This window comes from Podarcis tiliguerta (genome assembly GCF_965153285.1).
Source record: "Podarcis tiliguerta genome assembly, chromosome: 8".
NCBI classification, from domain to species: domain Eukaryota; kingdom Metazoa; phylum Chordata; class Lepidosauria; order Squamata; family Lacertidae; genus Podarcis; species Podarcis tiliguerta.
The window spans coordinates 37,864,549-37,879,910 of record NC_139541.1 but is presented as its reverse complement, the minus strand read 5'-3'; the positions used below and the strand labels follow the sequence as shown (position 1 = coordinate 37,879,910).

The following is a 15,362-nucleotide window of genomic DNA, read 5'->3' as shown; positions in this document are numbered from 1 at the left end:
GCAAAGTTCTTAACCTGAGGTACTATTTCTGGGTTAGCGGAGTCTGTAACCTGAAGCGTATGTAACCTGAAGCGTATGTAACCTGAGATACCACTGTAGAGCTTTACAACCACAAGAACTGCCTCACAACTGGTTCAAAGGACACCTTTCTTCCCAGCTCACCCAAATGGTGGTGTGGGAGAGGCTAATTAGAATTTAATCAAAGGAGGGTGTATTGTGGGTGAGAGTTAAGATACTTGAACAGGAGCCGTTTGCAGCTCTGGTCGTTATGTGGGTTTGCAATTAAAACAATTATGTCTTGGGAGAGTCAAGCTGTCTGACTCCTCGCATTCATAATTTGATGATGTTTGATAGCCACCCCTTCATTATTTATTTATTTCATTTCCATGCAGAGAGATGCAAAGATTAAATCCAGGAAGATTGGAAGCTGGGGAGCTGGTTTTATACACAGGAAACGATGGCCATGGACAGGAATCAATTGAGACACACCTCTAATTTTCCAAAGGGGGAATCCTTTTGAGGTTGTTATTGATGCCCTGAAGTAGGGAGTGCTCCATTGCTTGATATCATGAGCCCTAACACCAATGCCCTGCTCATATTTGGGGCATGTTATATAAGGCTCTGTGCTATTGTCCCTTTGGGATCCAGAGGCAAATTTAATTCAGAAATGCCACATATGTTTGGGGGAGAAATATGTGGTATAAGATGGAATTTTAAAAGATGTCTCACAGGACTGGAAAAAAATCCCAGCTGCCTAGTGTTCTAGGTTCATAGAACCCTGAAATACTTTGTACATTGGAAACTGCCTTACACCAGGTTACATCAATAGTCCATTTAGATCAGCCTTCACCAGCCTGATGCCCTCCAGATGTTTTGGACTACAACTCCCATCAGCCCCAGCCAACAAGACTTGCTGCCATCACCCCCAGGAGCCTGCAGTTCTGCTGTCTGGGGATGATGGGAGTTGCAATTTAAAACAACTGGAGGGCACCAGGTTGGCAGAGGCTGATGTAACCAATATTGACTATTCTGACTGACAGCAGCTCTCCAGGGTCTTTGGTAGAAAGAGGCTTTCCCACATCAGGTACTATCTGGTCATTTTTAGTAGGACATGCCAAGGATTGAACCTGAGACCTTTGGCATGCAAATCAGGTGCTTTACCACTATGAGCCTAAATGTTTTTAGGGTTGGAATCTGTAATTTCTGCACACACCCTTGATATGTGTCATTTTGTCCCTGAAAATGTGGTTTGTTGGTGTTCTGCCGTTCTACAAAAAAAAGAGGGTAGAATACACAATCTCTTTCTGTGATCCTCACAACAAGCTGAGAAAAAATGGTTGGCCAGTGAACTACACATCTGAGTGGGAATTTGATCCTGGTCCAATGCACTTAAGTTAGGGACAGAGAATTTGTGCTATTCCCCCAGTGATGTTGGACTACAGTTCCCATCTTCTCTGGCCATGCTGATTGAGGCTTATGGGAGTTGCAGGTTGACCACATCTGACAGGCCACCTGTACCCTGCCCCATGCCATGCTGGAGTACTAATCAGATTAACCCCTTCATTCTTTCTGTGTGTGACACTAGACCTTTTGGCTGATGTTTGGTGGCTGAGTATGTGTACAAGGTTGCTGCACTCTATACGGTTCTCTGCTTTAAATGTCATTACCTGCCATGAGCAAGAGGAAGGTCCAAAGAAATCTCTCAGATGCAACTTAGCCCCAGAAGTCTGGCCTTCATGGAAGGAGGGATCATGTCATGAAGGGATGTAGGCTTGTTGCTGTTCTGCACCATTGTCATACCCACGTAGCACCCCCCACTGTCTTGCCAACCGCCTCAGCCAATGTGGAGAAACTGGGGTAAGAAAATTTCATTGCTTGGCAACTGCCTCATATGTGTCGGCAGTTGTCTAGCAACCATTACCATCGTTTTCCCAGCTCCCTCTCCTCCTGGTTTGATTTTAGCCAACACCTGTCTTATGCAGGTGAGGAGGAAGGTCTAATCTCCATTAGGACCAATATGAGCCCTAATTTGACAGTAGGGCATCAAGTGGCAGTCCAAGTTCCTGGACAGGAGCAGTTGAATTGATGTGTGTGTATAAACAATATTTTTGCCTTAAAGAGTAAGCTTTTATATAATTATGGGCATGCTAATATTGAAGTAGTATGCTTCCATTTAATTTGGAGATGTTACTTGTGAGTAAATGTAACTAGAGGGCTTTGTGTGTGTATATGCTAATAATCTCCTTTCCTCTGTTCTGTCTAAATATGTCTGCCTGCTGCCTTCTGCCTGCTTTGGCTCCACTTGGCAAGCTTCTTGCCTCTATCCATTCAGCCTCATTCCTAGTCATTGACATGTGGCATGCAAGGTAGTTCCTTTGCATCCTGAGAACATCAGAAGATCCTTGTAGCTGGGTCAGGGCAAAGTCACTCTAGTCTAGAATGCTGTGACCTGGAGTGAGTAACCAGTTGCCCCCTGGGACAAACGAGCAACAGCACCCTCCGTACTCGCATTCCCCAGCCACTGTGATTCTGAGGCTTAGTTCCTTAGCTATCCCTGTGTTCTGGTGTGTGTGCCTTGACTCCACTTTGCAAGATGTTGGTCCACAAAAAAATTATTTATTTATATATTAAATGCCTATACAGTTGTACCTCAGAAGTCAAACAGAATCTGCTCTGTAAGTCCATTCAACTTCCGAAACGTTCGACTTCCAAAGCTCGGCTTCTGATTGGCTGCAGGAAGTTCCTGCAGCCAATCAGAAGCTGCAGAAGCCCTGTCGGACGTTCGGCTTCCAAAAGAACGTTAAAAAAGCGGAACACTCACTTCCGGTTTTTGATCATTCGGAAGCTGGAGTGTTCGACTCCCAAGGCGTTCGGAAGCCGAGGTGTGACTGTACTGCTCTTCATTCAAGGATCACAGGGCAGCTAACAATATAAAAACTCAAGAATACATAGCACGGTAACAACAAAAACAATGCCCCCCTCACCAGTTTAAAAGGCTGTAGATTGACCTTGTAAATAAACATGCTGGTACCGTGGGTTAAGTACTTAATTCGTTCTGGAGGTCTGTTCTTAACCTGAAACTGTTCTTAACGTGAAGCACCACTTTAGCTAATGGGACCTCCTGCTGCTGCTGCGCTGCCGAAGCACAATTTCTGTTCTCATCCTGAAGCAAAGTTCTTAACCCGAGGTAATATTTCTGGTTTAGCGGAGTCTGTAACCTGAAGCGTATGTAACCCGAGGTACAACTGTAGACTCTAGTCTAGGAAGTATTTGTGGGTTGTATGTTTAAAGATCGTGTGAGTGCTAAAACTTTGTGATATGCCTAAGACTCTTGCCCTGTATGTTTGCTCTCCCTCCCTCCCTCCCTCCCTCCCTCCCTCCCTCCCTCTGTGTGTGTGAAATATATGTAACAGCAGTACACAACCACCCTCTTCTGCGGAGCCTCAAACAGGCATTCAGGAAGAGGAGCAGTGTAAATTCCATTTCTCAAGAGGTTGCTAAGAGCTAGAATTAGCACTCTGAGGCATCCTTCCAGTGCTGCCAGCCAGCAGTAGTTTGCCCTCTTCCATTCTAACCCCCCCCCCCCATGAAGCCTTGGGGCAGGGAAGAGCAGGAATGAAGGTAAATTGAATCCCCACAGAAAGGTGACAGACTGTATTTCAGTATTCAGAATGAAGCTATTCAGATCAACTTGGGAGGTATGGAGTAGTGGCTTGGCCAGAGCTTCAGATTCCCCTTGTTTGACACAGTCCTTCCTTCTCTCTCTTCTGCTCTCCCCTCTCCTTTCCTCAAAAGCATCTTTGCTTATTCAACAATCCTTCTTTTCTTAACAATAAGCAGTTATAGGCCTTTTTAAAAAGCAATTGTCTCAGGTCTGCCCTTGAATCTGACTTTAGGAACACCAGTATCTCTCTGGTCCCATTTCTCTAAGGTGCAAGATGTTCATGTGAAAATAGTGTGGTTGGATTGCTTGGTTAGCAGGATGCTCTCAGATGACCTCTGCTTTCCCCAGAAATTGGGGAAGGGCTGTAGCTCAGTGGTAGAGCATCTTCTGCTTTACACACAGAAGGTCCCAGATTCAGTCCCTGGCATCTCCAGGTTGGACTGGGAGAGAGACCACTGCCTGAAAATCAAGTCAGTGAAGACAATACTGAGCTAGATGGACCAAAGGTCTGACTCAGTATAAGGCAGCTTTCTATGTCTCTGTGTTTGTTCCCAAGTCTTCATTCAACTGGCTCTCTTGCACCTTGGAAAGACAATGAATGTGCATGGATAGGCTACTTGCATGAGCAATCTAACGTCCATCTATCACTTTATTTGTATGCTGCGTTTCCCATAGTTATAACCATGCTCAAGGCAGCTTAACATTAAAAAATACATAATTACAAACGTAACAAAAGTAGTCATAAACAATAAAACATCAAAACGTACACAACAAAATAGAACAATTTCCACATAAATCATAAGATCTAGAATAGAGATACAAAATAATAATAATTATATATATATCTCAATAACAACAACACCCCCAACAAAACCCCCTAAAGTCTATGAGCATTCTGACCCTGAAGCAAGTGAATCTATACGGTTTGGGATTTTTTGCATTTCAAAATCTCAACTTCCAGAAGCTAATCAATTATCTCATATGATGTAGATCATTATTTTTCTCCCCATTTCATTATGGGAGAACCTAGGCTGAAGTTGAATGATGGTCACCCAGCTGTTCTTTGGCTGAACAGGGCTTAGAAATAACTCAGTTTTCACCCAAAACACTTTCAGCCTTACCCTATACATGCAGCAGTGAGGTGCTAGAATGAACTGTACCAATTCAGACTGTAGGTGGGGTGTGTGTGCTATTTTTGAATGCTCCCCCACATTAAATAACAATAATAGTATTGCAAGCAGAAAGCCCTGGTGTGTCAGGAAAAAAGGCTCTGTCCCAGCCCACTCCATACTGTGCTAAATTTCTACTTGCAGGGAATCCTCCTTGTTTTAAGAGAAGAAAACATTAACAAGAACATTAAAAAGCATTGTTGCAGTTCTAGGACACATCTCAGCTATGTTAAAAGCACCCAAGCAGGGTCCTGGGGAGCATTCTGAGGGCTAGATGGAGAGCCAGAGGCCAACGGTCCTACCCCTGCTGTAAATGCACCAATTTTGTGGTATGCATCCCAGAAATGTTATTGTAAACCATGGTGAGTTTCCCCCCTCTAATAGTCAAGTTTTATATTATATACATTTTTTTAAAAATAGTAGATGCCTCCCAGAGTGGCTGGGACAACACAGTCTGATGGGTGGGGTATAAGAAACACATTATTATTATTATTATTATTATTATTATTATTATTATTCACTGTTCTTCTTGAACAACTTGAAAAATCTGTGACATTGGTTGAGGTCATGCTGTTGAGTGGCAAGACTGGCAAAGGCTTGTAAGACTCCTGACTTCAGTCCAGCTGTTTGGTTGGAGTATCCCTAACAAGTCTCATGAATTCCTCCTGATGAGAGTTGGCAGTAATCCTGCACTTCAGGATTCTCTGAAGCAACTCTCCCCCCCCCCCCCTAATTCCAACTACCTTCCATTTGATTTGGAATGCTATATTTGCTCCAGGGTCGTGGGATCTCTTTGAACCCCCCAGCATTCCTTGGGGCAGATAGCACTGAACAAGAGGGCGGGTGAAACCAATGCGTTGAGGTCACGTTGTACAAATAGACTGGGGAGCTAAGAGAGTGACCCATTCATGGATGATATATATCTGTGTGGAAAGAGTGCCTGCTTGCTGATGGAATGATTCCCCCCGGAATGTCAGGAACATTTATAATTGATGATCCGATGGCTGATTAGCCCCTTTGTGGGGGTTGTGTGTGTATTTAGCTTTTGGGGGTCCCAATCCAGAGAGTATGTGTGCCTAGGCTGTGTGTACATAAGCAGGGTTTTAATCTCTCTCCCCCTTTTAAATCAACCCCCCCCCCCCGGAAGTTGTGTATTTGTTTTTAAGAGAAGCTTAAAGTTGTGGCTAAAAGGTGAAAAGAAAGAAAAGCTTTTTATTGCAGATAGGGGCTTTAGTATTTGGGGCAAGGACCTGCTTTTATCTGTCTGCCCTTTCTCTGGATTGTGTACTTCTTAACATTTTTGAGCTGATTCTGAGCTGTTTTCTGAGTCTGTGGAAGAAGTTGGGTTGGAGGTATCTGAACTGATAATGCGATGGGGCATTAGATGACAGGAGCACCTGGGCTTGCTTTTTTGGAGGACATTGGGTGAAGCACCGAATAAAATAAGGCCTCCGGGCTGAGCACAATCTTGGGCAGCCAATTGTGAAGACCTTCATGCTTGCAGCTGGCCACAGCCTTTGTTCTTTGAGCCAGATTCCTGGAGAAAATGGTCTTGAAAAATCCTCTCTTGGAGCAGCAGAGCGTTTATGTTGGGGTCATGCACACACAGAATCCTCACCCAGAGCCATACGCTTCACCTGAGCATTTGGCTGCCAAGTCACATTTTTGTGTGTGTCTTTCTACCTATACACAGCTGTGTTGCCAGGGGCTGATGGGAGTTGTAGTTCAGAACTGTGCAGGGAGCCTGGCTGGCAAAGGCTGGCCTAGTGAATAACCTGGAATGTCTGTGCATTTCCTTCCGGCATAGTTATGACCCCTTGTGTGCTTCCTTTCCAACATTTTCCTGTTTATAAACAGTAGCGTCTTGTGGTGCCTTATTTTTTATTTAAAAAAATAAAAGCTGTTGTGGCATGAACTTTTTAATGAGTGAAAAGCCACTTCCCTGTGTTTTTCACTGTTAACTGCAGCCCTCCCAGCTGTCCCCTTTTCCCCACCCCTGGGCAGCACCTGCTCCATTGTCTCCTCAGGGAAGAAGCCATGCCAGAGATAGCAGCTGCCTGGCCAGGCGTGAATCCCAGGAATTTGGCCATGCTGGAGGAGAGCGGCTGACTCCTCTCGACCTCTGACCCAGCAGGATGATACAAGCCATCTTCTGTTTCTCTTCAGACTGATTTCTGGGGTCAGCACAACAGCTCTCCCTGTCTCCCTCTCTGCCTGATAAAATGTCTGGAGTCCCCGCCACACAATAGATCTGTCAGACTCTTGGCATAAGCTTGGGAGGGACGAGGGCAGGAGGAGGTGAGAAGAGAGAGCCACAGAGACACAACATTTCCTTCAGAAAATGTGCTGGGTGGCAAGGATACGATCTTAACGGAGGCATCTCCCCCCGCCCTTCCATTTGCTACCAGATGAACTCCCAGAGCTTTTCGTATGGAACGACCATCCTAGGCCACATCTGAACCATTCATTTAAAACATTTTTATACTATTTTAGCAATCATATCTCCCTCCCCCCCCAAAAAAAACAAATCCTGGGAACTGTAATTTCTTAAGCGTGCTGAGAGTTGTTAGGAGACTCCCTATTCCCTTCATATAGCTATAATTCCCAGAATCTCTGGAGTTTGTAGCTCTGTGAGAGAAATAGGGATCTCTTAACAGCTCCTGGCATGCTTAGCCAAACTGTAGTTCCCAGAATTATTTGGGGAAAGTCATGACTGTTAAAGTGATATGCTTTAAACTATGGTGCAGTAGGGATGCGGGTGGCGCTGTGGTCTAAATCACAGAGCCTAGGGCTTGCTGATCTGAAGAATGGCGGTTTGAATCCTCACGATGGGGTGAGCTCCCATTGCTGGGTCCCAGCTCCTGCCCACCTAGCAGTTCAAAAGCACGTCAAAGTGCAAGTAGATAAATAGGTACCGCTTCAGCGGGAAGGTAAACGGTGTTTCCGTGCGCTGCTCTGGTTCGCCAGAAGCGGCTTAGTCATGCTGGCCACATGACATGGAAGCTGTACGCTGGCTCCCTCGGCCAATAAAACAAGATGAGCGCCGCAACCCCAGAGTCATCTGCGACTGGACCTAATGGTCAAGGGTACCTTTACCTTTTTATGGTGCAATATGGTCATAGCTTCTCTCTTTCTCCTCTCCTGTTTCTCTCCCCCCCATACCCACTCCACCTATAGCAAGATTGGAGCACAGAGCCTTGGACCCCAGATTTTGCTGTCTAGGCTTCATGAAGTCTCCTTTGCTTTGGAACTGTCTGAAAAAGCTTATTACTGTATTAGTCTCCAGTGTTAAGATCACACAGTGGGTGCACAGTTGTTACTCCAAGCAACTGACATTCAGAGACATACTGCCTCCAACACTGGAGATAGAATATAGCCATCATGGCTAGTAGCCATTGTCACCCTCCATGAATTCCCATGAATTTCACATGCTGGAAATTATTTTGAAAGTGAAATTTTGCAGAAAAGTACACACTTTTCAGTGTATTTATTTATTAAATTTATAGCCCAACCTTTCCTCCCAAAGGAGTCCAGAGAACATGACTTCCTTTTGCACACCTTTGTCCCCCAAAGCTATGATCTAGCTGCAGCCGAACCAGGTAGGGGGTGAATTTGTGGATTCCATATTCTGAAACTATAGCTCCAGTCGTATTTGTTTGATTCTTATCATCTTGTTCAGTGTTCCAAGCACAGGGGCAACCCCTACCAGAGCTTTGACCTGTGATCTTAACACTGGAGACAAATAATAAGCTTTTTCACATAGTTGGAGGTGGTTTGAAAAGCAAGGTGACTGTTCATGGCAAATAGTTTTCTTTTCCAGCTTTCCAGCTTTTCCAGCTTTTTTTTATTTAAAAAATTTGCTTGGTCAGATGCAATCTTGGGACAAAAATAATGCTTCTGCAGCTGTGGAGAGTAGTGTGTTGCTCAAATTGCTGTCAGCGCCCTTGGAAATCCATTGTTTGTTTCTGACCTTGCAGCTCTAGCCTAGTCAAAGATGGAGGAAGAGAGCCAGAATCAAGTGGTCGTAGACCCCCCTCAGAGACTTTTTCTGGTGGGCCAGGAAAGTCTGTGCTAGAGGAGGAGAAAATGGCTTGATGAATGGAGATTCTCATTTGTAAGCAAAGACAGTGCCTAGTTAGGAGCTCAGACACTTGAGTTGTTAAAGCATTCTTTGCCAACCTGGTGCCCTTCAGATGTTGTTGGGACTCCCACCTGCCTCCATCTATTACAATTAGCCATGCTGGCCAGGGCTGATAGTGTGGTGTTGTGGTTAATGTACTAGACTTGGACGTGAAAGACCTGGATTCAAATCCCCATTCTGTCTGCCATGAAGCTCACTGGTTGATCTTGGGCAAGCTACTGTCTCTCTCAGCCTGATCTTCCTCATGGGGTTGTTAGGAGAAAATGTGAAGGGTGAAGAACACTACTGTGAGTTCGTTGTGAGGAAGTGTGGGATTATAAATATAATAAATACTAAAAAAAATATCGAGGGCACAAGTCCTGAAATTTCTTTCCTTTTCCTGTGAAGTATGGGTGTGGGGGATGAGAGGGCAATGCTCAGCATATACTTAATATTTTATCCACCCAAGTAAATTAATTTTGGCTAAAGCAAAAATGATTTGTGCCACGGTTTTGAGCATGTCAAGTGAAAAACAAGTGTCTCAGGGCACATGCAGAGTGAAAGGCTGCTGACTCTTAGGAAGTATTTTAGCCTTTTCCTAGGAACTAAAAGCCACATGTAGCTATTGACAGAGAAGTGGATAAAATTTAATTTCTAATGCTAAGTTTGGTTCAGAAAAATGATTTGGGGGGTGGGGTGGAGAAAGAGATATAAATCAGGCATTTTAATTTCTTTATTTTTTTAAATCAGCCGAGCTGCACACTGCGGTGTTTGTAATCCAGTGAATTTAGTACCATTTATCAGTGTGAAATTTTTAGGGGTGGGATTGTACACTTTAATTTGAGACTCTCACCTTACGGGTTTTTTTGTGGATTTCAGCCCTAATGAGGGCTAGGTGGTGTGTGTGTGTGTGAGTGATGGTTTCTTCCTTGGTCCTCTTATTTTGTTTTCTCGCCTTCGCAAAGACATGCAGCTCTTTTCCCTCCCCCAAGCCCTCTTCTGTCTCCAAGGATTGGGTCCCACCTCCTTGTCGCTCCCCTTCCCAATACAAAAGAGGAAGTGCTGTGTGCTTGCCTGGGCCTGGAATGAAGAAGCAGGGGATGAGGGGGGAGGAGAAGGAAGAGGAGAGGGGAACCCAGAATCCAGAGTGCGTCTGCTATTGAGAAATGAAAAGGCTCCTCCAATTAGACGCTTTGGTGCTGCAAACTTGAGGCGAGGCACTTGAACTGTCACTGTGGAGCCTTAATTAGCAGCTGCGGGTGAGGGGTCAGCCTCAACTCAGCAGTCTTGACAAGGCTGATATCAAGTGCAAGGCAGAGGAGGAGGCAGGCAGGGAGAGAGAGAGAGAGAGAGGACGGGAAGGAGGCAGGCGAGCAAACAAGCGAAGGGGGGTGGGAAGGAGAGAAGCAAAAGCTCCCTCAACTCAGGACCCAAACCCTGGAACACACAGGAGGAGAGGTGGGGTGTGAGGGAAGCGATGGAGAGATGCAGCCGGCGCTTAAAAAGGGAATAAAATGGTTGCTATCTTTCTCTCTATCTGAGCTGGCTCCCTGCCTGCAGTGAGGATCCCAGGAGCAGCTGTTTGCCTGCACCCTGAGCTCTTCCTCCTCTTCCCCTCCCCCCCCCAACCCCTACATCATTCCTCACCTTCCCAAACTGTTTTCCTTGAGATCAGAGTGTGGACGCCGTCAGACAGTGACCCCGTTCCAGAGGGCAGAGGCGCAGGGGTTGTCGTCCTTGGGGTTGCTTGCCATGCCACGGATTGCTGCCTAGGGTCTTGCTTTTGTACCCCTGCTGCCGTCGCTGCCAGGGCCAACATGCTGGAGATGAAGACCTGGTCCACCTTGCTTCAGAGTCTGAGTGAGTGAAAGTTTAGCTGCCTCCTCCCTGTCAAACCCCTCCCCCCCCCCCCCCGCCGCCGCCTTGCAGCAAAATCTGGCTCCCGTTCTATCTAGCTTGGTGTCCAGCTTTGGGCAAGAGGCTACAGGGAAGGGAGAGCAGGGCTCACTCATGGACCTGCTTGGATGCCCTGTTAGTGCAGAGGAGGTCTCTTCTACTTGCACTATTTGGAGCTGTTGGAGATGACCTAGCTCCCATGTTTAGCAGGAGCTTATGGGGGGAGAGGGGGAGGAGACCAATTGTATAGGAGCTGTAGGCTTTGAGATCCAACTCTTCCTCCTCCTCTTTTTTTTCTCATTTCCCCTTCCCATGGTCAGTGATTCTGGGTTCTTTATATTAAAAAAACACACGATGGAGTGGCCAAATCCTGCAGTGAATCTCAAAGGCTGGTCTTGCTTTCCCTGGCAACATATAGCTTGGCTTGCTTTCATGAGTCACTTGCCTGTCTGTTTTTGTTCTAAATAACCCTTTTTTGTGGTGGAACTGCTGTGTGCCTATGATGCAGCATGGTAGAGCTATTCCTGCCTTTAGCCAGTGGAGAGGAGCCAACCTAGTGGTTTTAGGGGCCCTTGGAAATCATACAAATTGACATCTGGGTCAGAAAGCAATGCAATGCAGAGAAGTTATGAATAGTAGTCCCTGATGGAGAGGCAAGAGACGACAAGAAATAGAAGGATCATGTGCATTCAGCTCGCTTGAGATTAGAAAGGGCTTGTTTTTGTGGGGGTGGGGGGTGGGGTCCTGTATAATTTTTAATGAGTTGAGGGGGGTGAGTCTCTTGAGAACTCTCTAGACAGCACCTCTCTTCATTTCAAGCTAATTAAACTCTACCTGCCTGGCAGTTTCCTGAAAGGGAGGGGGGAAACTCATGTTGACTGTGACTTCCTGACCTGGTGGGGCTTCACCTTTGACCTTTGACCCCTGGCCTCTGACCTTTTAGGAAAAAAAAGAGATGCTTTAAATGCAAAGTTATTTGATAGCTAATCCCAGCCGGAATTTTGGCTGCCTTGCCTTTTGTTAATTTAACCCTCACTTTATGTGTGGTGTGAGGCATTGGGTGAAAGACAGTTTTGATTGGTTGGGGGGGGGGCTTGTCTGGAGAAGGTGGGTGATTTAAGGGAGATTTTGAGGGCTGAAGCATAAAGGAACATGTTCAAAAGTAGCAGCTACTTAGTCTTCCAATGTCCTGAGAGCAAACTTCCAAGTTATACAGAAATCTTTTTCCAGGCAGGACCTAAGAGAGACATATCATATATGTATTTGTTTATTGTGGTGTCAGTTTTCCAGGCTGCCTTATAGTGTGTGACACTGATGGGGACGGAGACTGGAAAGGCAAGCCTTCTGCAGAGGTCATACAGATGTGCAGATTACTGGCTTCCTGAGTTGCAAAAAGAGCTTACAGCAAATCCTATATCCATCAGGTTGCAGATTAGACTGTTCAAAACATTTTTGGCAGGTTTGTTATGGTGATGAGGAATCTATTTCTCTGTGTGCATGGGAATACGGTTCTTTCAAAAGCACATCAAATCAGAAAGTTTGAGGCCACCCAAACGAAAGGGCATGTGGATGGAAGCCCTGAGCTGCAACTGAATGGACAACCAAGTCAAGGCAAAGCAACAATAAGAGAAGTGCATGTCTTAGTGGGGCTCCTTATGACTGTGTGTACATCCATAGTGGTGCAACAGGTATCCTACCAAGATGGCACTTTGCATTGAAACGAAGCTTAGTGATGGAGCTCCCCACCCCGCAAAGTTATGGATTGCTTTCTTTTTGGCTCTCTACTTCTCTTCTCTCCCTCCATCTCTGATAGTATGCTGGGTGCTGTAGAAAATTCACTGATGACAAATCCTTACTCTGATCCAAGTTAATAGCTTAGTGGGTGAGTTTGGATTGGGTTTGGCAGGGATTTGAACTCTCCTTTCCTTCCAACTGTAGGTTCTGCTTTTCTGTTTTACTCTCTCCCCCTCCTCTTTCTGGGTCCCTGATGGATGTGTTTTTACAGAGCTCAAATTTTGATATTGAACTCAGTAGCCCTCAGTGTTGCAGCTTCATTTCCAGTCTCCAGACATGGAACTGTTGAAGTAGTATTAAAAAGTTTGTATCTTTTAGACCTGATAATCAGAACCTCTGCCTTCAGACACCCTGGATTAAGAGGTGGAGTAAGTGGGCTCCCAGATCAGAAAGTGTTGCTTTTTGGTCACCCTGAGCTCCAGCATCTCTTTAAACCCCTGTTGCCTTCACTTTTGTTGCTCCTCATCAGTCTGTGATTAATGGCTTCCTGTGAAAGTGGATAATAGGGTAATGGACAGTGAGGTGGTGTCTTCTTCACCCCTCCCCCAGTAGGAGCAACAAATCATAGCCCTTAGTTTAGCCTGAACTAGGGACCATGTTTCTTTTGTGGAAAACAAAGATGGGCAGTCAAGGTTTGTTCTTGACTCACCCACCAGTCACACTTGGTTTGAGTGCCTGCAGGATAGCTTAGTTGGTAGAGTATGGGACTCATAATCTCAGGGTCATGGGTTTGAGCCCCATGTTGGGCAAAAAGATGCCTGCATGGCAGGGGGTTAGACTAGATGACCCTTGTGATCTCTTCCGAGACTACAATTCTATAATTCTATGAAATAAATAACTGTCAAATATTTGGGTAAGCCTAGGGACTGTGGCTTATTCCTCCCAAGAACAAGCCAGGAGCCATCTCCATGTTCATGGTAAACTGATTTACAGTGAGATGCAACCATAACTTGGTGGTAGAGCACCTGTCTTACATTAAGGAGGTCCCAGGTTCAGTCCTCAGCATCTCCAGATTCTCCTGTCTGAAACCCTGGGGAGTGGCTGCCAGTCAATGTAGGCAGTACTGAGCTAGATGGCATCTGATTCAGGACAAAGCATTTTTCTATTTTCCTACAAAAGATTTTTTAAGGAAGGACCATAGCTCAATGGTAGATCCTTGCGTGCAGAAGGTTCCATATTAAAGCCCTAGCTTTTTCAGGCAAGACTGGGAATTGCCCCTGTCTGAAACCCTAGAGAGCCACTGCCAGTCATTGTAGACAAGATTGCTAAATGGACTAATGGTCCGAACTCTGTATAATGCTGCTTCCTATAGTCGTAGCATGTCAAGCAACACTGTATGTGTACTTGTGGTAGTACCCTTAAAAGGGAGGAAAGGAGGAGCTTTAATGTGTGCCTGAACAGCTTTCTGTCCTAGGGCAAAGTTGATGGTTACAGCGGCAGGATCAGCCTGTGCAGATGAACAGCTTGGGCCAATGGAGGCGGCTGCGCATTGATTTGCTGTCATAAAATACAAGGACAGAAAGCAGCATTTGCTAATAAAAAGGGGGACCTTCCCTGAAAAAACAGATATTACTGTATCCTGGCACTCGAAAGGAACAAAGCAGGTGGGTGGGTGGGGGGTTGTTGCTTGTTAGAGCTGCCGCAGGCTAATAGGCAGAGGGCAAGGCAGGCAGAGGGCAGGCTGTGCCCTCTCATATGGAGAAGGCCAAAAGGTGCCAGCTAAGCTCTTCTGGCATCAGAGTTCCCTTCCCTGGGGAGGATTAGCAGGCAGGGGTTATGCAGACGGACAGCTGGGCAAGCTGTTTGGATCACGGGGAACTGGAAGCAGCTCAGGCTGTAATCTGAGCTAGGAGGGGGTTTATGATTCTGTGCACAGGTCAGTGCCCAGACTGGAAGGAGAGAATTGGGGGGGGGGAGGTGTCTCCTTTGGACAGCAACACCCATTGCTTATATGTCTGGTTCCAGGCTGATTTTGAAAAGGGGGCATTATTGTGAATGCATTTCTCCATTACACAGTGATGTCAGGAATTAATTTAGAATTTGGCTTCCCCAGAACCTAAGACACACCCTCCATGCCCAGCCCCAGGGCCCACTTTCAGTGGCTGGGAGTGTCTGCTGGCACGAGATTTTTACCATCACTACGGATGCAGAGCCCGCTTGATTTATGCCTGCCCTTTGAGATGGCCAAGTGTTCTATAAGGACTACAGCCAAAGATCTAATTGATCAGTTAAAATGAGTAACTGAGTTCTCTCTCCCGGCCACCAGCCTTCTTGTGCCATGCTACCCTGGGGTGAAAGTGGGACAGCATGAAAAAGTGGACATGGGCACACATACACAATGGCAAATCATCAAACTGAGGCTTGGGAAATAAAAATGTCTTGTGTGATATGGAATAATTTCAACATGTTTTGACTAGTTGTCTTTAGGGTGCAAAATAATCCTCCCCTGCCTTATTCTACTGCCTGATAGCTGCTGTTTCCTCAGAGCTTACTGTTCCCTAGGCCTTGTTTCTCTCCCCCCCCCCCCCAGCCCCTAATTTTCTCAGCTCTGTTCATTTTACACCCTTCTCTTCCTTGGGCCTTCGACTTCATCCATCAGCTCAGCTTGTTGCTTTACTTAATTACTCTATTTCTAGAATGGCTTTCAAGCCCTGGTTCCAAGGCAGCTTACGTAATCTTAAATAGTTAAAAACCATTCAAACAGGGACCCTAAACCCCA

General features: G+C 45.8%; 1 protein-coding gene across 7 annotated transcripts in view; it reads left to right on the top strand.

Annotated features, from left to right (window-relative positions):
* GSE1 (Gse1 coiled-coil protein) overlaps window positions 1-15,362 on the top strand; it is a 425,723-nt gene that overhangs the window by 223,153 nt on the left and 187,208 nt on the right. Inside the window, exon 1 of one of the 7 annotated variants that reach the window (XM_083451808.1) lies at window positions 10,104-10,813. The exons of the other annotated variants lie outside the window; for them this stretch is intronic. Within the exon in view, the coding sequence (XP_083307934.1) occupies window positions 10,771-10,813 (43 nt within the window). The 5' untranslated portion in view covers window positions 10,104-10,770. Of the gene's footprint in view, window positions 1-10,103; window positions 10,814-15,362 lie in introns of those variants that run through there. 7 annotated transcript variants of the gene reach the window in all.